At 36.5% G+C, this 26916-nt stretch overlaps 1 protein-coding gene across 1 annotated transcript in view; it reads left to right on the top strand.

The window, feature by feature from the left end:
- LOC120316041 (guanine nucleotide-binding protein G(q) subunit alpha) overlaps positions 1-26916 on the top strand; it is a 98330-nt gene that overhangs the window by 30993 nt on the left and 40421 nt on the right. Inside the window, exon 2 of the mRNA XM_039361184.1 lies at positions 6974-7158. Within this exon, the coding sequence (XP_039217118.1) occupies positions 6974-7158 (185 nt within the window). The remainder of the gene's footprint in view (positions 1-6973; positions 7159-26916) is intronic.

The raw sequence follows: 26916 nt of genomic DNA on the forward strand, positions 1-26916 counted from the left end.
CGCTGTTAAAACAGTCAGTGCTATTTTGGGATGTACTAACAGGAACATAGAGTCAGGAAGTAATTGTTCCATTTACACTGCCTTGGTCAAAACCTCTTGGAATACTGTGTCTGGTTTTGGGCACTGCAGTCTGAAAGGACATCAACAAATTGGACTGAGTTGATAAGGGAACTGGAAATGAAGTCCTATGGGAAACAATTTAATTAAGTTTAGCTTCAAGAGAAGAGAAGAGAGAGAGAGAGAGAGAGAGAGAGAGAGAGATTACAGTAACCTTCAGATATCTAAAGGGTTGTTACAAAGAGAGGAGAATGTTTTTTGTTTCCTCTGGGGCCAGGATCAAAGTAGTGGTTTAAAACTACTGGGTCATTAAGAACGGTTATTGGACATTAGGAAAAAGGCAAGGCAAGTGATCTTCAAAGAGAGGCTGGGTAGCCATTTCCCTGAAGTGCTTTGGCAGATGCTGGGCTGAGTTGGAGGTTGACTGTAACACTTGAGGTCATTTTTTTTTTTGTTCAACTCTGATTAGTCCGAATAGATCCCATGAAATTGGCGAAACGAAGTGGTCATGACAGACCACTAAGACTGAATTCACTATATGACCATTGCAAAGCAAAACTCAATTCAGTGAACTCTACAAGTTTCATCTGGCACATCGCAACAGAGGTTTTCTACCATTGTATATGTAATAGGCTGCTTAGAGTTTTTATGCCTATTAATGAACTTGAAGAAGTAAGTTAATCAACAACTCCTTTATCTTTACTGACACTTCATCTTTAGATAGATGGTACAAAGTGTGCTGCAATTCATTGTTGATGAACTTTAGACCAGAGACATTATCAAAGAAAACCAGCCAGTTTCCCTTTACTCCATCTTAAAACAAAGAGGTAGGTTATATTGGGTCAACTATTTATATGTTATTAATCACATTTATATACCACTCATCTCACTGTCTCTGAGCAGTTCACAAATATTTACAATAGCAGTTTAATGTTAAAATAAGCTGGAATTCCGAAGTATATAACAGTATCCCAAAGTTATCATTTTGCAGGATTTATACTTAAAGAAAGCGTGGTAATTTCTGTTGGCATAGAATTTTAATGCAAAAAAAATCAAAGAACAGAACCCCAGATCTATTGAGGTTTTATTTTTATTATTTTTTCTTGTAATATATTTTATTGATTTTTTTAAAAAACATAAATCACTTAATAATTGGTGAATAGTGTATTGTCTGGGTTACATTGGTAAAACAATCATTAACAATTGATTTCTATAATCCATAATCCACATAATGGTTTTAGCTGATTTCCTCTTTCCACAAAGTATCCTCTTTTGCAAACATTGAGTTAATACAATTCTTATTGTTTTGATAGATAACAATTAAATATATAATTTTCCCCCAATATTCTTAAAAATAATAATCACATCAATATAATAATTCTTTTCTATCCAATCATTCTGGTTGCCTTATCATAGATCCTATTACAGTCCTTATTTTAATTTGTTTCTCCCACCAAATTCTAGGTATTCTTACTGGTTAAGATTTTCTCAGAAATTAATTACATTTAAAAATTTAACTCTTTTTTCCATATGAACCATCTCACATTTTTATGTTTCTTAAGGAATAGATAAAACAATGAAAAAAAAAGAGAGCAAGAATAAAGAAACATAAAAATAACATACTACTTAAAATATATATCCCTCCTAAGCTAATATATATTTATTTCCTAAATTTCTTATTCTTTTTAATGCTAATTAAAAATATGTTTAATCTTTAAACATTCCATTGAATACATCTAATCATCTAGTCCTTTAATTCTTATTCAAAACATTTTTATCCATTATAATTTTCTTAAATTCAATTACATTTAAGTATCTTAAAACATTTCCTTTATCTAAGTCATTTCAACTTTTTTATATTACTTATATCAAGAAAGAGAACAAAAAAAGGGGAAAAGCATACTATATTATTTAGGGAATTCATCCCTCTTAGAATGACATACATAACTCCAAAACCTTTCTATTTCTTTAACCATAGTCAAACAAATGTTTCTTTTTTAAATATTCTCTCTGGTAACTCCCATCATCTATTTTCTTGGTTTCCACTTTAGTCTTTTTTCTTTGCCCAGTATCTTTCTTAATCAATGTATTTTGCTGGATCAGAAAGTTTTTCCGTATGTTTTAAATGTTGCTGTAGATATAAAAAGTAAATCAGGTGAAGTGTCTTTGTACAGGGCTTCTGACTTTCCACGTTTGTTGAAAATCTTTTTTCTTTTTCTTTCTCTCCGCTTCTCTTACCATTTCCTTTCTCTCCGATGTTCCTGACATCTCTACAGTCCATTTTATCCAATCTATTTTCTTGTCTTCAGATTTATTTTGTAGTCTTAAGTGATAAGTTGTTTTTTCCAATTCTTATGAATTTTTTTCCACTAGGATTAAATCATGTTTCCTTGTTTTGTTAAGTTCCATTTTTAAAGTCTCTATTCTCAATTCTATATCCATTTATCTGTTTTATCTGCTCCTTCTCTGTTGTTGTTTTCTGGGAATTTTTTTGTTGTAGAGTTAACTTAGAAATAGATTGTTTTATATTTTCAAAGTTATTTTGGATTTCTTTGTGGTTTAAAGTCATTGTTGTTTGAATTAGTTGCAGTATACTATATATTTCCTCCTTTGAAGTATTTATGTTTTCTTGATATGTTCTTTCTACATGTCTCTGATCCATGATGGCCAAGAATTTGAGTTTTTCTCTTCCTTTCTTTTCTCTGCAAAAAGCTTTAGAGTCCCAATTAAACAGATATTTGTAATCCAAATAGTTCAAAAAAGATTTTTTTCTGAAATTTATAATTCTCTCTTTGTCTACAGTCCAGATTATTGTCTTTTTTTGTCACAGCTGTTCTTTGTTGTTAAAACTTTGAAGGTCACAAACACAGATGAGCTTTTCCCAAGTTTTGCCAAGTCTTATATTAAAGTCATAGCTGTCATAGTCTTCATCCACCACTAGGTGTCAGCAACTATGTTTCAATTTCCAAAATAAACAATTATCTTTAAAATGAGAGTCTTAACCATTCAAACAATTTTAGATTTATCCAGATTTAAGTTTTAAATTTCAGGTTTTATATTTATTTCACTTCCATATATTTTGATCCTCCATAAAAAGATTAATTCACCACTTCCATTAGTATAAGGGTGGGGCGGAAATCCCCCTCCTTCCCTTTCGGAGGTATTTTGCTCCTTGGGCATTTTTTCCAGGAAGTTAAATAGAATAGAAAAGAGAAGATCAAAATCCTCACCCAGTTTCAAGCACGCTGTTCACAGTTGTGCTGGTTAGTGCTTTTGGACTTCAGTTGCTAGTAGCTTGGGATGGTCGATACAATATGGCCAGTCTTTCTCCTGTCGGGTTAGAAGGCTTTCCCCAAGTCGAACAGAATGGTTGCCACCATTCTAGAATTGCTGGAGCACCCTTCTTTCTTTGTCGCCTCTCCGGGGCAACTTAGACCCATTTAGGGTTCCCAGGCAGAGCGAAATTAGCCACAGGGGTGCAGAGAATCCGCAAGCCCGCAACCGGTCACTATCACACAAAACCGGAAGTCCTCAGATCTATTGAGGTTTTAAATAACTTTTAGAATATGGAACAAAGAAAATAGCATATGCAAAATAATTGTACCATTTTTCACTTCCAGAATTGAAAAAGTAATTGTATATTGTGCAAGCTCGGCATTATTCACTAATGTTCAAAATAAACAATGACCATCAAAATTGGGCTTTCCAAATTTTCTCTTCAGGTTTACAAATACATTGAGAGACTTACATTTGTCAATGAAAAAGTAAATTCTATTAACTTGAGTGAGCTACTCTATCAACCCTGAAAATCTTTGCAGCTCTGGTTGATTAATGGATCTCTGAATTTTGGGCAAATTAAGAAGTTCACTTGTTGTAGTGGTTCTTTTAGATCACAACAACCAAAGTTTCTATCTTTTATGCTGTATTGCTTTGTAAATCAGCAATGTGTTTGCATTCAAACACAATTCAAATACAATCCAGCTTTCTTCATTCCATTCAAGCATCCTTCACTATAAGGAAGAAAGCTGGTTGTAATCTAATCTACAGGTGACATACATGGCTCATCTTGGCTGAATTGCAAACAAGATGGTTAATAATTCCTTATTAGACAGTTTATGAGATCTTGAAAAATAACATTAAGAATCATATTCTGTAATATCAGTGGCCAGATATATAGAACTTCAAGGACTAGAATGGATGTTCCTCAGCACAAGATGGGCAGACAAAGAATGCTTGAGCTGAAATGGCTGTTAGAAGATAGTCATCACCTTTTATCTTTTTTTTTTTTTGCTTGATTTTTTCATGAACCTAGAGTCAGTATTGTTGTAATTGTGATGATTAGTTTGACTTATTCAGAGAAAATTGGAACCCAGCTAAAATACTGAATTGACAGTAAATACTATGTAGATTTACCTGTTGAAGGTATTCTATTTGTAATTAGTCTAAGACTCAATTTTCTGAAAGTAGCTGGTTGCTAACATGTAATATTAAGAGGTGTAAAAATCTGAGCATTTGTGATAGAAACATTTGAGGTCTACTTCTGATTCTCTCTGAATCATATAAGGCAGGGGTCCCCAGCCCCAGGGCCACGGCTTATTCAGAACCAGGCCGTGCAATTAGGAGGGCAGCACGCGGGCTTAGCTAGACTTGTGTGAGCAGCGGCTCAGCAGGTTGAGCTGCACATGCATGTGTGTGCGTGCCAGCCTGCCACTCACACAAGTCAAGCTGCACACGTGCACACACCAGCCAGCCGCTCACACGGCCCAGTTCCTCTCTCCCGTCCCAGCTGGGCCACCAAGCCACAAAGTTGGGGATTGCTGTTTGTAAGGGTCAAGGAGATATTATTATGTCAGATAAAATATAGTGAAATATTTTCAAGTTCTTTAAAATATTTACAAATTGCCTTTCCTATCTGATACATATGCTCTATATGTTCATAAGCAATGCCAATGGTCAGAAGAGACTGACCTCACCTAAAGATATGCTATACCAAATTTTATGTAAAAATGCCTGCTGCTAAAGAAAACAGCATACATTACTTTTTATGTTGTTATGGAAATTCTGAAAACTTATAACTATTTTATGCATATCTTTGTTCACATCGAGTATATTTCATATTTTTTCCTTAGATGGATTTGCCACTGCTTGTTGTGTAACCAGTTTAGCCATAATGTCTTTATGAGTAGTACGTTTAGGATAGAATCTAGAGAAACACAGAAATTATACTTCGTTCACCTTTTTAAAAAACTATTCTTTGCCTGATAACACCTTCTGAACTCCTAAGTCTAACATAATATCATATAACAACATATATATCGTACCATATCATATATCACACCATAGCATATCATATCAAAATAATGTTGAGGGTACATAAACTGCAGAATTGCTAAAAGTCACTCATTTCATTAGTGGATGTCCTTAAATCAAATTTTGGATGTCCTTAAATCAAATTTTGGATGTTCTTCTTTTTCTAATTTTCATCCTGGATATATATAAAAAAAATTAGTTGAATGGCTGATGTATAGAATTATTTTCCTTTGGGACATCTACTTTAAACATCTAGAGCAGGGCATCCCAACCTGTGGCCGTAGCCCACTACCAGGCCACAGCCGCTTGACCACCAGGCTGTGAAGAGATGGCCAGTGCACACTTGTGCTTGCACCGCCCCGAGCATCCCACGGGTCTAGCACCACCCCACCCCAAGCGTCCCACAAGCACTAGCGCCACCCCGAGCATCCCGCTGGTGCTAGCTCTGCCCCATCCCCAAGCATCCCACCAGCATTAGCGCCATCCTAGGCAACCCGCTAGTGCTAGCGCCGCCCCACACCCAAGCGTCCTGCCGGCACTAGCACCACCCCGAGTATCCCACTGGTGCTAACGCCATCTCAAGCGTCCTACTGGCGCTAATGCCGCTTGGAGCATCCCACCAGTGCTATACCCGCCCCTGAGCGTCCCACTGGCTCTAGCGCCACCCATAGCATTCCGCCAGCGATAATACCACCCCATTTGCAGCACTCGCACCCATGTAGCCCTGTTTGCACATGTGCTTGCGTGCTGCTGTTTGTGTGCATGCACGTGTGTGAGGGGTCATTTTTGCATGCACATGTGCGCAGTCCATTTGCATGCACGCACATAGCGGTGCCTGCCTGCCTACCTTTCTGGGCCGCCAAAACAAAAAGGTTGGAGACCTCTAATCTAGAGTGAAATCGGGATGAATATGAGTTTATTTATTTTTTAGTGCATGAGCTTGTTCATTGTGACACCAAAATAGAAGCATTGCCTCTCTGCTGTTATGTCATCTAAATAGTGTCTTCTACACTTTGTATGTTTGTAAAATGTTTTCTTGTAGAAAAGACGTTTACTTGAGTCCCTTATAGGAAAGGGGCAAGGGCACATAAATACTTTCAAATGCAATGTAACAAAATTTTTAAAACTAATTCTAAGGTGTGAACATAGGTGGGGATTTTTGAGCAAAATATTTTTAAAATTCACTGTGAGGGGGGGATCTAAAGCTATTTTGTGATGATATGGATATTTTTCTGTATTTCATTATCACATAAAGGTTCTAGTGGTACTGTGATGAAGTAACTAATTACTTGATTATGAATGACAGAATATTCTCACTTGGAAAATGAGATTTATACTGTATATAAAATGTTTCATTGTTAGGTGCAAATTACTTCTTTTTCTTCATATGATAACAAGGTAGAGATTAAGTAACGCTTAATATGACAAGGTTTTAGATTTGATTTAACTCGTTAACCTAGTATTGTGACATAGAATAAGTTAATTGTTAGGGTTTATATTATTTTATTAGTGTAATTCTTAAATTAGGCAAGTAAAGCTGTGGAGCTGATGCTTTTGCTACAACCATTGTAATCTAATGATGCATCTATTTTCAAATGTTTTGCAGGTACAGGAGAAAGTGGCAAAAGCACATTTATCAAACAAATGAGAATCATCCACGGTTCAGGATACTCTGATGAAGACAAAAGAGGGTTCACAAAGCTTGTGTATCAGAATATATTTACAGCAATGCAGTCCATGATCAGAGCTATGGATACACTCAGAATCCCATACAATTATGAGCATAATAAGGTAGGCTCTCTGCTTTAAATATACCGGAAAATATTTTCCAATTATTAATCTGGGAATTGCATTGGATGACTTTGAATTTATGGATTCACAGTTCTGGAAAACAAAAGACTCTTATCATCTAGTGTGGAAAGTAATAGAAAGATATATCCTGTGACATTTAAAGCATGTTGATAAAAATATTAAGTCTCTGTTAAGTACTATTCTGTTGGATTTTTTACCTTCATTGGTTTTTCAATAATAATAATGATGATGATAATGATAATAATGATATGTATGCATATGTATTAAATGGGAAGTCACATGACTAATCACTCTTCCTTTCACACAGAAAATAATCCTTATCTCTCTTTATCTAAGCCTAACATGCTTGCTTTGTATGTAAAGAAATCTTTTTCTGTAAAGTCATATTGAATCATATGATCTCCTATTTGTATGCCAAATTGCTATACTGTAGCACCCAAATATTTTTACCACCTGTGTGAAAAATTAGGAGATCTGTATAAACTAGATCTATAAACAGAACAGGATTTCATAGAATGAGTGTTTGGAAGGAAATCTTAATTTCTAAGTCTGTAAGTATTGTCATTATCTCCAGCAAGTAGAAAAAAGGTGAATGAGTCTTTTGCTATCTTCTTATCCAGAATGGCTTCTGCAGGCCATAAGAATAGCTTCTCCAAAGGAGAATGTCTAGTGTTTACTTAATATAAAAAGATACAAGAAATAGTGCCAGTTTCACAGTTTATGGTATCATAGTATGCCAAAGATTGAGGAAATTAGAAACAACCAATCTGTGCTTGAAGGAACACAGCTTAAAAAAACAACTTAACAAATATAAGCTGCATGGAAGCACATCAAGAATTTTGCCCTTAGGCAGCATGAAATCTGCTCATTGATGATACAATGTCATGGAGAAACAGTTTGGATTATATTCAGAAGCTTGTCTTGATTCTGCCTTATCTCCCCTAAATTTCTGCTGAAATGTGCTTGGAAAAATTGTGTCTATTTTTTATTTTGTTTTTCTGATCTTTTAAGAATCTGCAGGAGAAACAACAATTCTGGGCATTTCCTGCTAGTTATTCAGAACAATTATCAGAATTCTAAATTCAACTTACAACATTTCATTTAGTGACCATTAAAACTTACAATAGCACTGGAAAAAGTGGTTTATGACCATTTTTCACACAACCATTGCAGCATCCCCATGGTCACATGATCAAAATTCAGACGCTTGGCAACTGACTCCTATTTATAACGGTTGCAGTATCCTGGGGTCATGTGATCACCTTTTTTAACCTTCTGATAAGCAAAGTCAATGGGGAAGCCAGATTCACTTAACAACCGTAGTAGTAATTTAACAACTGCAGTGATTCACTTAACAACTGAGTCAAGAAAAGTCATAAAATGGGATAAAATTCACTTATCAACTGTCTTGCTTAGCAACAGAAATTTTGGGCTCAATTGTGGTTATAAGTTGAGGACTATTTGTAATTGAGTTTGAAGGAAAGAGAGGAATGTTAACTTGGAAAAATATTGGAGGTATATAATGCCAACACTTTAGCGAAAGGAAACGTTTACCTCCTCCTGCCATGAGGCTAACTTAAATATCACTAGTCAGCTGCTGAAGATAGTAAATGGGAAAAATGGACCATCTTTCCATTGTGATTAAATGTAATTCTGATTTGCTGGATGATTGCTTCTCTTGCAAATGGAATGGGGTTGGAGAACAGAAAGTAAGAACGGTCAAAAAGAAATTAGAAATGGCACAGTGTCCACATTCCACTCTTTTTGTGAGAACAACATTATTACTGCTGAGGCAGACGAGCTCCTGCAACCCTTGGCCTTTTTCAGAAGCCCTCTGTTAGGGATGAATGCAGACTTCTGGCACCAGCTGTTTGCAGTGTGCTACGGTTAAGAGGAGGAAAAGAACGAAAAGTGTATCTCTAAAAAAGAGAAGAAATGAAAAAAAGTATCTGAGAGAGCACAGGGGGTCCTGTTCCCTTTGGCGTTTGCCTTGACATATGATGCAACTTCCAACAGATGATTTTGCTGGGAACTATTACTTTTAAACAGAAAACAAGTTGCTTAATCCTGATGTATGGCATCACAAAAGTATCAGAGAATATATTCTGGAAACAGCTTGAAGAAACAAAGGCAAAAGAACAGATTGGGGGGGGGTGAAAAATGAAATATAAGGGGCTTGCTCAAGAGGCATTTTTATAATGCTTATTATATACCACCCAGAGAGTGTTGTAAAGCGCTGTGGGACTTTATATAAGCCTAAATGCTATTGCTATTTCAGGTAGATTGTACTATAAACTGGCAGCATAGATGAAATACGTGAATCTTTATAGGCTGACCTGGGAAGAGTTTGTATATAATAATACTAGTGCTGATTACCTAAATCCCTAGGAAAAGTCCTGATTTTGTTAATAAGCTTTGACCAAGAGGAAGGGTAATAAATGTCAAAATATTATGCATATATTTGGGTCCTTATTGCTATGTAAAGAAAAAAGAAGATGGGAGGAGAAATCAAATCAAAACCATTTGATTTATCCCATGTTGCAGTTATTTTTTTTAGTCCAATTGTTAAAATAAGTTGATGACGATATAGCTTAGAAGAATTTCAACAAAACAAAATCCTTTTGTGATTGCTGTTAGTATTGTTATATGCCGTCTACGTTCTAGGTGTTGTACATTCATTAGCAGTACAGCTTCTTTTAAATATATCTGCTTTATTTAACTGATCAGTAGGTGTCTTTTAGCAATTCATTTGTTCAGAGATATCCACTGTAAAAGCAATTACAGTAGGTACGTGTGTGATTGAATGGTCAAAGGAAATTAGGAAAAATGTAGCATTTGCTTTCTGAAAACAAAACATTATGCAGTAACACTTTGGTGGTTTTTCAGTTTCTTCTGGAATGAAATGAGAGCATATGTGAGAGAGATCTGTTGGGGAGATTTACTTTTGTTTTTGTTTTTTTTAATTTTCTAACTTTACATTTAGGTATTTAAAAAGCAATGTGGTGGCTGGGTTAATCAATAATTCAGTAACATACAAAATTTTTTAGTACAAATCTCAAACTACAACCTCAAATATTTCCTCTCTTTTTCTCTTAATATCTACTATCTCATATTTAAGCGAATACAGTTCTTATTATATCAACTAAATAAAAACATCATTGTTACATTTATCAATAAAATTTTAGCTTATACATATCTTAATTACTTTTACATTCAATCTTTACATTCAATCAATGTCCTGTTATTGGTTTTTCCCAATTTTAGTTTCCCATCAATATATTCAGAGTTAACATTTGATATTTATAATTTCCAGGTTTTAGGTACCCAAAGTTTCCTTTATCTCAATTCATAAAAGAATCTAATATTCAAAATACATCTTATCTATTTTGGTATAATCTTGTTCTATTTCCTATTTCTATTTCCTAAAAGTTATCTATTTCCCCCATCTTACATTATCTAATTAATAATACAGTATCCCATTTAATAAATCAAAGCCCATTATATATATTGTCTGAGTTAATAAATCAAACATATTCATAATATTTTTTTCTTTTGGATCTAATTTTTAAGTATTAAACAAATAGCATCCTTATTTTTGATTAATTTCCAAATATTTTAAATTTAATGACCAAAATTTCTCTTATCTCAACTTCTCCCTTTGACCCTCTAATTAGTAATATGAAACCCCCTCTAATAAATCAAAACCCCAATTTTCTTCAGCCTTATTCTGGCTTTCTTTCTTTGCCAACTAGCTTTCCATGTCAAGGCTTTTAAATCATCAAATAGATCTCCCTATATTATTATATATATTGTTTGGAATAAGAGATACCATTTAGTTGCCATTTTTTGGAAGGGCTAGCCTATTTGTATTCCTTAAATCATCTCCCTATTATTCCAAATCCCCATAATTGTCCTGGTATATTTATCATCCATTCACTCTGTTCTTCTTCTTGCTCCTCAAATTTCTTCTGGTTTATACAGGAAGTCTTTTCCATTTTCAGTGTTGTCAGTTCCTTTTCTGGATATTCCATTGACTGTATTAGTATTTGTAGTCTTAGTATTTGATTGTTCCACTTCTTCTGTTACCTTCTGTAATGTTAGTTCTTTAGTTGTAGTTGGAATTTGGGTTTGTATATCTAAGCTGACATCTTGTTCTTTTCTGTAACATCTTATTTCGTCACAAGCTGAAAGAATGGTTTCATGTATTGCTTTCAACATGGAAAGAATCTTTTCCTGGTCCTCATCCATCACTTTCACTTTTTTTAAATAGTCTTTATAGTAGAAGTCATTTGTCAAGCAAGATTTTATAGTCCAAGGTATTTCATCATCTCATATAGTAACCAGTATTCCTCAAATAAAGAGATAGGAAGGCAATTCCCCATATATAACTCTGAAAGTCAATAAAGATTTACATTCACAGTTCAAGTAGGTCAGTTATGCCGCCCAGCTGTTCTTTTACATCTGGGTTTCTCACAGGTGGTGCCAAGATCAGAAGAGTCTTATCTAAGGTCTGGGCTTTGAGCCAAGTCTCTTTTAGGAAATAACAAGTTGTAATACCAAACTTCACCACAAGATGTTACAGATGCCGTTTAAAGATTTTTAAGTCCAAAATTTTTATACTGCTTTTTCCAGTTTTATTTCTTTCTTGTAGATAAAAGCAAAAGTCTCCAATAACAATAGGAAAAATTTTGGTCCCCAAGTTTCAGGAACATATAAATCCAATTAGATTAAAGATATTCTTTTAGTGCTTTAATTCACCTGGGTAGTCAGTTGCCGCTATTCTTAGAGGGTGGGATAGAAATTCCCTTCCCTCTCTCCTCACAGGGGGAAAGATACTTCGGTAGCTTTTAAAGGAAAAGAAAATATGTAGGGTAAAGAGAAGATCGGATCTCACCCAGTTTCATCTGCGTTACTTTTGAAGTGCTTGGTGGTAAGTTTGACTTTGGCTGTCTGCAGCCTAGTAACAGGCCATATTACTATGGCCGATCTTTCCTCTGCCAGTTTGGAGGGCTGCCCCGGATTGAGCGGAAGGGCTGCCGCCCTTCCTCGATCAAGTGGGGGTCCTCTCCTTGCTCGTCACCCCTACAGGGTGACTTTCGATCTTTTCCAGGGTCCCCCAGCAGAGCAAAACCGAACGTGGAAGACGGAGCTTGCCTTCCAGCGGTTGCGGCGGCCGCAATGGCAAACTGGAATTTGGAGGGGATTTACTTTTGGCTCTCGCTTTAGATAATTCACTATAGCATTTCTCACTTTGTAGGATATTATTTTTGTACAACAGCTCACTGAATGAACAAAGCAATTCTTGACTTTGGTCACATAGAGGAAATTATAAGGCTGGCTGATGAGATTGGTAAAACACCATGAAACAAAGGGACAAAGGTTCATATGCTCTGAGGGAGGAAACCCATAAAATATTTTTTTAAAAAAACATACACACGTCCATGCTACTACCTCACAGCCTTACCAGATGGCTTTTACAGCTCTTCAGAAAGTGAAACAGATGAGTTGTGGCCCTGCAGACTCTGAAATATTGTCCATCCTAGATCTTGAACAGAAGAGATGCTGGATCAGGAGGGAAGTAATTTAATCCAACATTTTGTATCACACAGGTCTATTGAGATGCTTTCAGGAAACATGGAAAGCTGCAACTGTTGTTCACTTTGAGGCCATAGCAAATGACACATAAAGTACAGTAAATCCTCAGTTTACATATCTCAATTCATTTGACTTAAGATGTAATCTGAATATCAGGCAAAAAAATTTGCATTTGCCAGTTACTAACTACATTTCTGACTCTACCGCACATTAGTCTTTAAATTAGGCTTTACTTTTGTTGCCTGTGATTCTGGGGGTTCTAGACATAAAGGCTATTTTGGAATTACTTAAATCTTTTACTAAGAAAATGTATCTTAGTCTGAGTAACTGTTAATTTTAATAAGCTATTTGTTTTTTTTTCTATCAGCTTTGATTTTTAAAGTTCTTCTGATTGCTACATGCATAGAACTGATAGGTTAAAGATGGTGGCTCAAAGAGTTCCAGGAATATATACAAATTTAACCTTTACTCTCACAAGAGCAGTCTCACTATAAAGCAGTGGTTCTCAACCTGTGGGTCGGGACCCCATTTGGGGTCGAACGACCATTTCACGGGGGTCGCCAAACAAGGCTGTCCGCCATTTTTTCCCCCTTTTCTTTGGCCACGCCCCTGGCACCCGGTGATGTATAAGTGGTTGGGGGTCACCACAACATGGGGAACTGCATTATGGGGTCACGGCATTAGAAAGGTTGAGAACCACTGCTAGAAAGTAACAAAGAGTTATTGATTATTTGTTTTCCCTAATGAGTCCAGGTTGTAGTGGACTCCTAATACTGTATGCTATTTAAAAAAAATATCCAAGAATTATATAACATAGCCTAGAGAGGCTTCATTCCAAAGAAGCATATTTAGGACTGCAGCCTAATTCAATGGATAAGAAACAGCTGGAACGCTGACAATGATGGAAGTGAAGGAGATACATCTTTTGGATTTTTTTTTAAATTTTGCATTTGCTTTGCTTTTGTTCTTGCTTTTTTGTTCAGCATTTTTACATTTATCTTGATTTGTTGCTTATATTTAAAAAAAAACCCTCAACAGAGGAGTTTATATTTTGTCTGATGCTTAGAAAGCATCATTGTAGCTGATTCAAAAGAAGCTTCAAATAATGGTTTTATTATTGTTTTTTATAAAAAAAAGGAAAGAGAAAAGCACTGTTAAAATCTCCTTTTGGATCATTTGTAACCATTTAAAAAGAAATGTATGGCTACACCTGCCTCTTGAGAGAGAACTACTGTCCCTGTAATGCACTGGAATAGTTTCTTTCTTATGGGACTTGTAGTAGCTTATTTTATAACAAGCTTCTCTCTCTTTGTTTTATTTTGAGCTGTAATGTGCATAGAGATAAGGATGGCTCCAGAGTTTCACAAAGGCAGTAGACAGATGATCAGAAATGTCGTCTTGTTGTACATCAGAGAGAACAGGTAGGTTTTTACATTAGGCTGAAGAAATTGTGTCTCTTCTTATTTAAATGAAGGAATGGAAAAGGGCTACTAGCTAGCTGCTGACACCGCATCTGGATGGTATAGCAGTGTCATTCTTTGGATAGTGAATGAACAGCCAGCAGGTTTGAAAGTCTCCACTGTTTTTTATCATCATCAGGAACATCATCCCAAAGCTACAGGGCTGTTGGGAGCTTTAGTCATGTCTCCTGTGCTTTTGGTGAACCTCACATTTACTGCTGAAATGTGAAAAGTTAGATAGGCTTTTGCCATTTTGTGGAGCCTTTTAGTCTTGGAAAGATTGCACAGGTTTTTTTTTTTCTTTTCCATCTTTATCTTACCTGAAATTTTAAAGAAATCTTTGAATTTATTTCGCTCACATGCTTACAGGATCTCACCTTTTGTGGATGTCTTTGTCTTGGACCATGTCTGTTTTTTCTAGGAGACAAGAACATTGCTTGTGTGTGTGTGTGTGTGAGGTAGGTAGGTAGGTAGGTAGGTAGGTAGGTAGGTAGGTAGGTAGGTAGGTAGGTAGGTAGATAGATAGATAGATAGATAGATAGATAGATAGATAGATAGATAGATAGATAGATAGATAGATAGATAGATAATCCAGCTTTCATTTATGACAATACAAATCAAAATTGAGTTCAAATTATGAAAATGATTCAAATAAAGATCTTATTAGCCTGGTCTTTTGGGGGAGCATATTTATTTGAACTTTATTTAAGTGTTTTAAGTATTAACTATTTGAAGAAATAGTTTCTATTTTTCTGTTTGAAGAAATATGGTAGCAGAAATTAATGCAGTGTCTCTTTGAGGATCACTTGAACAAGAATTGGTGGAATACTAAATAAGCTTTCAACAATCATTACACACCTTCAGGCTCATGTTGTAAATTATCACACTGCACCTCAGATAGCTCACAGTTCAGAGAAGTTGGTTTTTAGTTTAGTAATAGGTCCTCTGATAAAAAAAATAATATACCTGCATATACAGCTTAGGAAAATGTCGATTTAATAGCTCATCTTTTTAATAGCTCACTTCACTTAAAAGGAATGGCTTTTGATATAATAAAAAAGACCGGTCACTTAAAAATATGCAGATACTAAGATCACTGACATATTTATGGCATGGTGTTACTCATCATTTCTGTGTACTATGGACGTGACCATTTGTTGTTTTCCTCTTTGCCAAAATTATCATCAAGAAAAGATTGATTCCATATTAGAAAAATACCATGCTCAGCAACAATGAGAGGAAGTGAACCATGTTTTGCTATGGATAATCCCACAGTACTGTGATTTCACAATATGATCAGAACTTCATCTAAGTTAATAAAGAAATTCCGGTTAAAGTATTCCCAGTAGTGCTGTGTGTTATGTTAATCCAACATTCACTGTAGGATAATCAACTTTCCTAAGGGAGCCAGTTAAATCAAATCAAAGAGACAGCAATCAGATTTGAAACTGAAAGGCCCTCTCCTAAAAAAAAAATAACGAATGCATTGATTGCTCCATTGGAGACCACTCTATAGAAGTACTCAGGAAGCCCTCCCAAAAGGGTACTTGATGGTTGCAAGGTTGGAAAGAGCTACAAAACTATCACAAAAGATTTTGGTATCCATCAGACCATGATTAGACAGATAGTGGAGGAAGTGTAATGCTATTGTTAATTTTCCCAGAAGTAATCATCCAGTGAAAATCACCCCGGAAAAATACGTATTGTTCTCATACATTTCCATATGATAGGAAACCCAGGGTAAAAACAAAGGATTCGCAGATCACTTTTCTACACTGAAAGGCATTGAACAAGAATGATAGGTGTGGGAAGATAGCTGGAAGAAAGCACTGTTTGTGAGCTGAAGCTTCAATTAATGTGGGTCATGCTGCAGGGCAATAATTTTGTAGGTTGTATGGTATAAGTGCTATTATACAGGTAGTATATAAGTACAGATAGTCCTTGTGTATTGACTGTCTTATTGAGCGACTGTTCACAGTTACGATGGTAATGAAAAATATATGTGCTAATATGAAATGGTGGCTGTCTACGACATACATAAGAAATTAAGAAGCTGAGAACAACTTTTTTCTCCTTATAAGAGGCATTTTACTATTGAGTCCCCTCCCCCCTTATTGTGTTCCATAAATTTCAATCAGCAAGATGCAATATCTATTGTCATTTTAGGCAATTAATTAAACACTTTTTTCTCCCTGTTTTGTTTTTATTTAAATGGACATTTTTTAAAGAATTCTGTAAGCAAGCAACTTAGCCATCTTTCTGCTTTTTCCCCTCACCTTCCCAAAATAACTGTGTCGCCTCATTTGGCCCTTCTGTAGTTTTAAGTCAAATCTAGTTGTGCATCCTTCTTTTCTGTCTTCCTGTTGGGCTTCCTGTGCTCCTTGTACATTGATGACACTATGTGATTCAGCACTGTGTCTGGTGGCTTGTCCATTTGACAGTAGATAACGTTAAAATGGCAATATTTACTGTATATAGTTTCTTTCTTCAAATCAACTTGCTCCAGATGACATAAAATAAATTATCTTTTGTTCACATAGCATGTCTATGTGATATAAGAGAGAGAGAGAGAGAGAGAGTGTGTGTGTGTGTGTGTGTGTGTGTGTGTGTACGTACGTGCACAAGCATGTGTGCATCTTCAACCAAGTACAATTTTTTTTAGGTATAATTTCTGTCCATTGACATGGTAATAGGCTCTTGAAAAGGACCCTTTTAATATGTATCTTATGCCAACAACTGCTTCACCGAAAAATTGCATTGGTGTTCAGATGATAAAAGGACTTGCACTATTGTCTTAGAAGACGCACTTAACTTTAGTTGAAATTCTTTAATTTAACTGTACCATAATGTAATTATGATTCCTTAAAATTGGGAGATGACATTCCATTTTAGATAGCTGGTTCCCATTAAAGGCAGGGTTAGCAAGAAATAGCAAGGACAAGAAAGTGGAAAAAAGCAAAATGGTAACATCAAAATAAATACTAAGGCTTTTTGTCGATATACATAAGTATATAAAGCACAAACCTACCATTATAATGTCAAACATTAAATAAATTGAATGTCTGATGTTACTTGCAACTTGTTTAAAGATTTGGATGATGTTTGGACAATTAAAATAAAATATAATCATCTTTTATTGAAACTATTGTGTAAAACTTTATATACTTACGTATATGGACAAAAAGCCTTAGTATTTATTTTGCTGTTACTGTTTTGCTTTTTCCATTTTCTTGTTCTTTTGTTGCTGTTGTTCTATTTAAATAAAGGCAAAAAAATGGGTTTTTTTCCTCCTTCCATAACACAGTGTATTATGTGAATACAATGTCCTTGGTTAGTTTATGTTTCAGTGTATTCTGACACTTTCATATAGTTACTTTAATAATTAATAACATCTGAATATAGTTACTGTATATAGTAAAGAAATTTTAATGTGGAAACTGATAAGCTTAATTATATAAACTGATCATATCTAGTAGTTTCTTTTATCATATGAAATCATGTTTATTATCAATTTGTCCAAATACTATGCAATTATTACACAATGAGAAGCCATAGGAAATTCTTTGCATTTATTTATTTATTTAATCAAATTTTAGAGACTGCTCACAGAACATTGTACAATATACCTTTCTCCTCCTTTTTTAATTGGTGATAGCCATTGTAAAGTATTTCAGAGTGTATAGATCAAGGGTTCCCAACCCCTGGTCCGTGGACCAGCACTGGGCCGCGGCATGCCAGAAACCGGTCCGTACAAACAAGCAAAACCCCATCTGCAGAATGCAGATAGTGCATGAAACCACCCCCCCTCCAGTCCGCAGAAAAACCTTTCTCCACAGAACCAGTCCCTGGTGCCCAAAAGGTTGGGGATCTCTGTTATAGATTATTCTTTCTTTATATCTCTTCATCTTTTTGCAGCTGTTCATTTGTTGGAGAAGTAATAGATTTAAATGAACAAAAGTCTTGCTGTCCAAGGAGAAATGAGAAATAGCCAATTGCCTCCCAAATGAAGAATTTCTGTCAGCTTCTAACTTCTGAATAGTTCCAGATTATGAGTTAATTTATTTGTATGCCTGAATACCATATTGTACAGACTTATATATTACTGAAAAGAGTTATATTTTAACGGTTCCAGTTGCATATTTAATCCATGCATTTGTAACATGAGGGCAGTAAATGTGAGACAAAGTAATTCACTACAAGGATATTCTTGAATGAGGTCACAAATTAGTAGTAAGAAGGTAGTGTACTGAAAGTGGCTTCTGTTTTAGGTAAAATATAACTGTAACAGAAATAATCTTGCTTCGTATTCCCTTTTATACACTATACCTATTAGCAGCACATGACCTAAAGAGAATATTTGAGGTTTTTTTTTTCACCTCAGTTGCTCCTACCAGGACTATTAGAATAATCCCTTTTACAAACAATAGAGATTTTGTCCTCAAAAGAAAGTCCAGTTTCATGTGATTTCTGGCAAGCTTGGACTAGCTTTTAGGTCAGAGTAAACAGCCAAGCTGGGAGATCTCTCAGCTCTTTAATACAAAATGCAGCATTAACAGATGATGAAAGGATATAGATTTAGACATTCAGCAGACATTTGCCCACTCTAGCAAAAAAAAAAAAAAAAAAGATCTTGCAGTTTAGAAAACAGATTTTGTTCTTTTATATAGTAATTTATCTCTCTGCTTATGCCATATTTTTCTATGTGTAAGTGTCTGTGCAACAAATACATACCTACACAATCCTCTTAGGCAAAATCCAACCCAAGTTAAATAGGAACATTTATTTGTTTCTTTTCAGATATTTCTTAGAGTGTGGCATTTTCCCAAGCGTATGCCTTACCTTTTTCAGAGGTTTGATTATATGCATATGTACATATGCGCCACACTGATCCAGTCGGGTTGTAAAATACAGATAATCCTCAACTTACAACCACAATTGAGCCCAACATTTCTGTTGCTAAGCGAGACAGTTGTTAAGTGAGTTTTGCCCCTTTCTTGCCACAATTGTTAAGTGAATCACTGGAGCTGTTAAGTTAGTAACAGATGTTGAGCAAATCTGGCTTCTCCATTGACTTTCTTTTTCAGAAGTTTGCAAAAGGTGATTGCATAACTCTGGAACGTAACTCCCAAGCGTCTGAATTTTGATCATGTGACCATGGGGGTGCTACAATGGTTATAAGTGTGAAAAACTGGCGTAAGTCACTTTTTTTCACTGCCACTGTAACTTCGATGGTCACTAAATAAACTGTTATAAATCAAAGACTACCTCTAATTATATCACAGAGCTTGTAGAGTTAGATATGTAGCAATAAATTGATGAACAGGAAAAATACAAAATGCAAAAATGGTATATGTGTGCTCCATATTTAGTAAATTCTGCGTCAGAAAAATTCTCTGCCTAGTAGGGATAGCATCTATCAAATACTGAGAGAAACATCTTTTAAAACTGATTCCTTTGCACCAGGAGGTCAAGTGCTCAGTTCTTACAACTCTGTTAAACAGTACATTTCACATTTGAAATTCACCATTCACTTTACCCAGAGGCCTGCTATTGTCTTGGATCCTGATATGGGGATAATAATTTTAATTGTCTATTTCCCAAATACAGTCTCTCGCTGCTTCTCTCTAAGGACCATTCCACATGAGGATTCTGTGCCAATTTGAAAGCAGCTGTAGGCCTCTATATTCCCATGATGTCAACTGAGTGGGAAAGCTAAGCTGATTTATTTCCAGCCTAATTTGAAAGGGTGGGGAGGAATCTATTTACTTTAAGTTAGTTGTTTGTTTTGTTTTTGAGATGCTGTAGCTCCCTTCTCCCATTAGGGGAATTCTTGCCTCTTATCTTCATTTGGCTTCCCTTGAGCTTCTGTAAGGGGAAAGCAAACCCCCCCCCCCATGGCTTTGCTGCTACCCTTCATCCCCAAAACTGACAACTGATAAAAACTGACAACTGACAAAATGTGAAGTTGTCTTTAGCCCTGTGCTTTTCTTGTCCTGTCCTATGGAGTGAGGATGAATGATTTTTTTCCCTTAGTTCAGAACCTGAAGCAAACCAATTTTTGTTGCTTGATCTCATCATTTCAAATTGGCTGAAATAAAGACTAAAGATACCACTTCCAAATGTTTCTAAAGATTTGGATAGCAATGTGAAGGGGTTCTGTTTTCTGGCTGAATATTGTTACTTTGATATTTCCTGAAGATAATAATCTATCTGGGCATGCAATAAGAATATCTGAGTTGGGGATACCAGTTTCAGTCTAATAACTGAGTTATATTGCTACATGTTTTGAGGCCATCTACTTTAACCTTACACAGATAAATTTGATTACTTTCTAGGAGACAGCAATGAATCATGATAACAATTAAGATATGATCTTAAGCTTGTTTTAACCCCTAGCTAGTTAAGCTCTATCCCCTATAAGAGAGCAAAAAGACAAAGAGTTTTAAACTGAAAAGGTGTGAAACACAGGTTAGAGATCTTCAAAATAGAAATCGAGGCATTACTGAAGTGAGTTTTGTTCACATTATGAATTATTGAATGGCATATGTAATTCTTCCAAAATTGCAGTACTTGGATACACCTAAACCGGTCCCCACTGACACATTTGAAGGATGCATCTCCTCCCATCTACAGCATTGGCCTTGATATTTTACATGCCCAACCTAAATTTAACATGCAAGTTATTCAGGTTTGACATGTCTGTATTAAATAGGCTCAGGTAGGAGCAGCATTCTCTGACAGTGGTTGAAGTGACAAAACGAAATGATCTCAGACCTGGCCAGTACTTCTACACACTGTGTCCTTCAGTGTCCTTCAAGTTAAGCTTCATGGTCAAGCCCATGTCGTTCTCTTGGAAACAATATGGAAATAATTTGACATTGCCTTCTTCCAGAATGGTTTTCCTTTTACAGGTCGTCCTTGACTTATAACAGTTCATTTAGTGACCGTTCAAAGTTACAATAGCACTGAAAAAAGTGACTTATGATCAGTTTTCACACTTACAACCTTGGTAGCATCTCCATGATCATGTGATCACAATTCAGATGCTTGGCAACTGGTTCGTTCTTATGACCGTTGCTGTGTCCCAAGTTCCTGCGATCACTTTTGGACAAGCAAAATCAATGGGGAAGCCAGATTCACTTAACAACTGTTTTACTAACTTACCAACTGCAGTGATCCTCTTAACAACTGTGGCAAGAAATGTCATAAAGTGGAGCAGAATTCACTTAACAAATGTCTCACTTAATAACAGAAATTTTGGGCTCAATTGTGGTCGTAAATCAAGGACTACCTATATTTTTTTAAAGGCTCCTGGCTTTCTTGAAGATCCTGTCAAGCTCAACTTGAAGGACACTAAAGGACATAATGTGCAAAACTAGCACAAGCATTTTTTCACAGAGGAATTATGTAGCTGAGCAGTCAATTAAGTCATCTATTTTCTCATTATCCTGGAGCACAATCTAATTCAGGCTAAGTTTGTGCCCACTAGATAATTGAACGCCAATACAGGTCTTTTAGTGCAAACACTGTATGATCCCTGGGTCTTGCACTGGTTAGCTCCCATGATACATATCAATTGCAGCTTTAGAGTATTTCCAGTAACCCCACAAAAAGCATGTTACAGTAGCAATGACAGGTTGTAATCAAGGCGTAGATAACTATAGTATCACCAAGTCAGCTATGGAGTGGCCACAGTTAGCATATTAACTAGTTGTACAAAGGTGCCTCTTGTCACAGCTGCAAATCCAGCAACAGCTGGGAGTCAAGGAGTACTCCTAAACTAAACTTACTTTTGGCGGATGCAACCCCATCCAAAACAGGATTCACCTCAATTCTCAAGTCCAATTTCCTCTTTACCACTAGCACTTCTGTTTTGTCTGAATATAATTTCATCTTGTTCTCTCTCATCAAGCCATTTACAAGCTCAGCCAAAATTCAAGTATGCCAAATGCTTCTTTGGAATTAGAGAGTAGGAAGCTGTAGTTCTCTTATTAGCATTCTGAATACACCTCATTCCAAAATTCTCACTGATCTCTCCCAGCAATGTCACTGTTCAATAGCAGAAAAGATACAGTAGAACTATGTAGAGACTGCAAAGATCAGTAACCCGAGTGATGAACAATGGACCTCAGACACCACCTTTTGAAATCAACTTTATAGGACAGGACAGAACGACTATAAAACTGCCCCCAGTACTCAACTCTTCCAAGAGTCCTGAAGACAACCATGGTCAATGGTACTGAAGTCCTGGAAGTTTATTAGAGTTGCATCCCCCCTCTCACTTCCAATCTCTTTTCTTGCATAAGTCATCTACCAAGGTGGGTACATGGACTACCAATACTTAAAATATGGGATTGGCTTTAAATGTAATATTGTTACCAAAGCCCCATGCTAGGGATGCTAGACACATTGCATAGGAATATCCTCTCTCTCTGTGTGTGTGGGGGTCATTTTATCCAATTATCGCAAAATTTTTGTCACATAGAGCAGCAGTTTGCAGCTTGGCAACTCAGCTGGGAGGGAGGGAAACCTTGCTGCACAAGCAGCGGACCAGTGCACATGTGCACGCAGCTCTACTTTTGCAAGTTGAGCTGTACATTTGTGTGCATGCATGCCGGCCTGCCACTTGTACAAGTCGAGCTGTGTGCATGCGCGTTGGCCCACCACTCGCACAGCCCAGTTCCAGATAGGCCACAGCCCCAGTAATGGGCCGCGACCTGGGGGTTGGGGACCCTTGACATAGAGCAAAGCCTTTGAAAATAATTATTTCCTCTTAAGTGTACTATAGTGCAATTCTTGAGCTTCTTTTGAAATTACAAAATACACAGCTAATTCTTTTAAAGATAACTATACCGAGATTTTCAAAACTATACTTTCAGCCATTGGCCTTTTTCTTCCAAACTTTCAGATGTTTTTGTAACAGTTTTGAAGAGTTGGCAGAGTTTTATACTTATGGAATCAATTATTCAGAGACTAGTGCAGAAACCATTGTTCAACAAGGCAAGTACATAAAGCCAAAAGAAATTCTTCCAATTTTATCTCTCTATAATAATATTCATAACAGGGTCTACTCTGTTCTACCTGGCAGTTTAAGCAAGACCTATAAAGTTCTCAGGCTTTACAGTGGGAACATAAAATTTCATAGAGTTTAAAAATAACGTATTTCCAAATGAGTCCTGCTAAATGCTTAAAAAAAGGCTTTAAGGTTAATTGTTTCCTTTTGCAGTTTAGAGTATTTAGCATACTTTTGTAGCACAGCGCATGTCTATGACATGATGTGTGTAGCATGAGAAAAATTAGAACGCTTTGTACTTTGGACATCCAATTGTAAACCATATAAATTAAAAATCTGCATCTTGCATATAATCATACAGGAGGAATATGAAGTTAGTCAGAACATGACAAGTCTTGTGTGAACATAGGAAATCCTGTTCAACTATATACTTGCAAGCCAATATTTGCAACTTGAAGGCAAGAAACTTGCTTTATTAAAAATTAAATCTATTGTTTGTTAGAGCAAAAATGGAACAGGGTGTTATGCTTTCTCTTTGACACATTTCAAAAATTCTGTTATAGCCTTTCCTCTGTTACCATGATGTGTATTTTTTTTTTACATTGTTTTACTTTTTTTTTTTTACATTTTTCAATTTTTAATAGTGTGTGTTGTGTATCTTTGGTTCTGGGTGCAAGATGCAGAAAAGTGCTTCTGTAGCTTATCTTCTTGCATGCAGCAATTTTATTAATTTATTCATCATTAATAAAGAGAGCATAGGGTTCTGACACAATATATGGCCAAAACCTATAGCTTTTTTACTGAAACATATTAATTAAGCAAAATGCAGTGGAAGATTTATTGGATGGATGTTCTCTTTAGAAACTGAAGGGCCATTTACATTGCCCATTAGAGAGAGATTTGTCAAGAAACACTTTAATCCACATGAAGCATAAACAAAAATTAATTATTCATTCCTTTTGTTACTATTTGTAACATAAAATACAGATTTTGAAAAGGAGACATATTGCAGCTTAAGCTTATCCCAAAAGTGTTTTATCTGATTAGATCTCCTAAACTTGTACCATCAATATCTGTGAATTAGATCTGAAAAAATGAATGACTGTGCCTCACTAGAATTTATGATACTTGGCTTTCAACTTAGAACTTACTTGTTAATCAGGTTGACAGCCTTGAAAGCTATCATTTCCCCCAAGGCCAGCCTTCTATATGCAGGATCACATACTATTCCCTGCAGAACCTTCTCAAATATCTTCTCCATTATCTTCCTCTCTTCTGCTTGAGGCTTTATTTTTCACTGGCTTTGTTAAACCAGCTAAAGATTCTTTCCAGCTGATTAACCTCACTTGCAAGACAATTCTAAAAGTGATGCATAGGAAATCATATAGAAACATGAGAGACAACATAAATATGAAAGGTAGTTTCATTTTAAAATACACAAACATATTTTCTTCCTGTATCTAAAGGTCTAAAGCATTGAAATATGTTAATAAATATTATATAAGCGGTAACCTAATTTTTGATGAAGCAAATTGCCAAGAATAATTGCAGAACACCATGTGCTTATTAATAATTTCATATAAATTAGTCTGGGTAACAAATAAGAAAGAAGAAGAATTCTGTCGGGAACAAGTAGATCATCAATCTATGGATGATCAACTGGGGCATGATCTTGGGATAGTAATCTCCTTTGGGATTACTAGAAATAATGTTTAAAAAAAATCTCATACTCTAGAACAGGGGTTGGCAACCTTGGCTCTTTTATGACTCGTGGACTTCAATTCTGGGTGTTGAAGTCCACGAGTCATAAAAGAGCCAAGGTTGCCTACCCCTGCTCTAGGACAACAGCCTAGACCAGTGACGGTGAACTTTTTAGAGACCGAGTGCCCCAAAACTGCCACCGTCCCTGCTCCACCTCCCGCCCTGCCTGCCCCCACCCACCCCCTGCCCCGCCCACCCACAGGGCCATGCACCGCCTCCATGGCCCACCGCAGCAGATTGCCCAGGCAGCCCTGCAGCGCCATGACAGCCACGCCCTCCGCCCATGCCCCACAGCATCATCTGCATGTTATGGGGCATGAGGGTGGAGTCTTTTGCCTGCTGCCCAGCTATGTCCTTGGCTGCGCTGTTCCGTGCAGGCTGTGCCTGGGGGTGACTCTCCTCGAGGGGGACTGCTGGTGGGGCCATGGGAGGAGGCGGGGCTGGGGTGACAGCACGTATGCCCACAGAGAGGGCTCCGAGTGCCGCCTCTAGCACACATGCCATAGGTTCGCCACCACTGGCCTAGATGAAGTAATAAAAGATAAGCGTGAAAATCAAGGAGCAATGAATAGATCCTAAATACAGCCATGTGCCGGGCCTGATGTTTTCATCAAAATAATCATAATCCTGCAGACTTTGCCCCTTTCACGGAGCCATGCATGGTCACAGTGGATATGTAAAAGAGACAGATCTTGCATCATAAAAGTACAATACTGATTTTATTAGTTAAAACACTTTTGAGTACCATATCAATCCCCTTCCCATTCCATCTTCCATCCCTGAAGATGAATTTACAATAGTTTTTGTAAGATAAAGAGAAACATATTGGTGCTATGCCATAAAGGAAGGGGAAGTTTGCTCTTAATGCCTTTCCTGATTGGAAGATAAGCTAGTGTTTTATCCTCATACTATTATTTCATTATATGTTTTGAGTTAACATTATTGCAGGGCAAGAAGAGTCATGAATCTGGGGCCAGCTGTCACAACTGTTAGAATGTAGTGCAATGCTACTAAAAAGGGTTTAAGTTGTTATGAAGACATTTTCTCCTGGGTTGGCCAGGAAATTATTACAATTGTTTACAGCAGACATGTCAAACTCACGATGTCATGTGACGTCGCAAGATGTATCGGGACAGCTTTGCCATTGCCGGCAATGGAGTGGGCGCAGCTTTCAGATGACGTGTCCGGTTCATGGGCCGGCAGTTTGATACCCCTGGTTTACAGGGTGTTGCAGTGGCTCAGTGGTTAAGATGCTAGGCTTGTCAGCTGGAAAGCCGGCTGTCCAGGTTCAAGACTCAAGCGCCAAATGACAGGGTGAGCTCCTGTTTTGTTCAGCTCCTGCCAACCTAGCAGTTCGAAAGCATGCAAATGCGAGTAGATAAATAGGTACCATTATGGTGGGAAAGTGCTCCATGATGTCATGCTGACCACTTGACCGCAGAAATGTCTTAGGACAGCGCTGGCTCAGTGGCCTTGAAAAAGAGATGAGCACCGCCCCCTTTCAGTCAGCAATGAATAGCAGAGTAAAATCTGCAGGGCCTTCTTTACCTTTTATCTATTATTTACAGTATTTCTAATATACATTGACACGAATGTTCATCTATAATATGCAGAAGAGAAGATAACAAAATTGGTGGGAACAAATTTATTGTTGTTACCTAGAGTAAAAAAAAAGATGACACAAATTCTTCCTAAACAAGGAAAATTTCTAATACTAGTACTTACAAATATAGAAATGACACACCGGGCTTAATCAACAATCTAAAATGTGAGCAGTTTTTATTTAGAATATACTACAATGTATTTTCTATTTGTGTCAGCATTAGATACCACACGGTTTTCTGAATATTGTGGTCCATTAATCGTATACTGTCAGATACTTTTGGAAGTACAGCATGTGTTTTGTCA

This window comes from Crotalus tigris, unplaced genomic scaffold (genome assembly GCF_016545835.1).
Source record: "Crotalus tigris isolate CLP2741 ecotype Arizona unplaced genomic scaffold, ASM1654583v1 scf7180000017585.4430047, whole genome shotgun sequence".
Taxonomy (NCBI): Eukaryota; Metazoa; Chordata; class Lepidosauria; order Squamata; family Viperidae; genus Crotalus; species Crotalus tigris.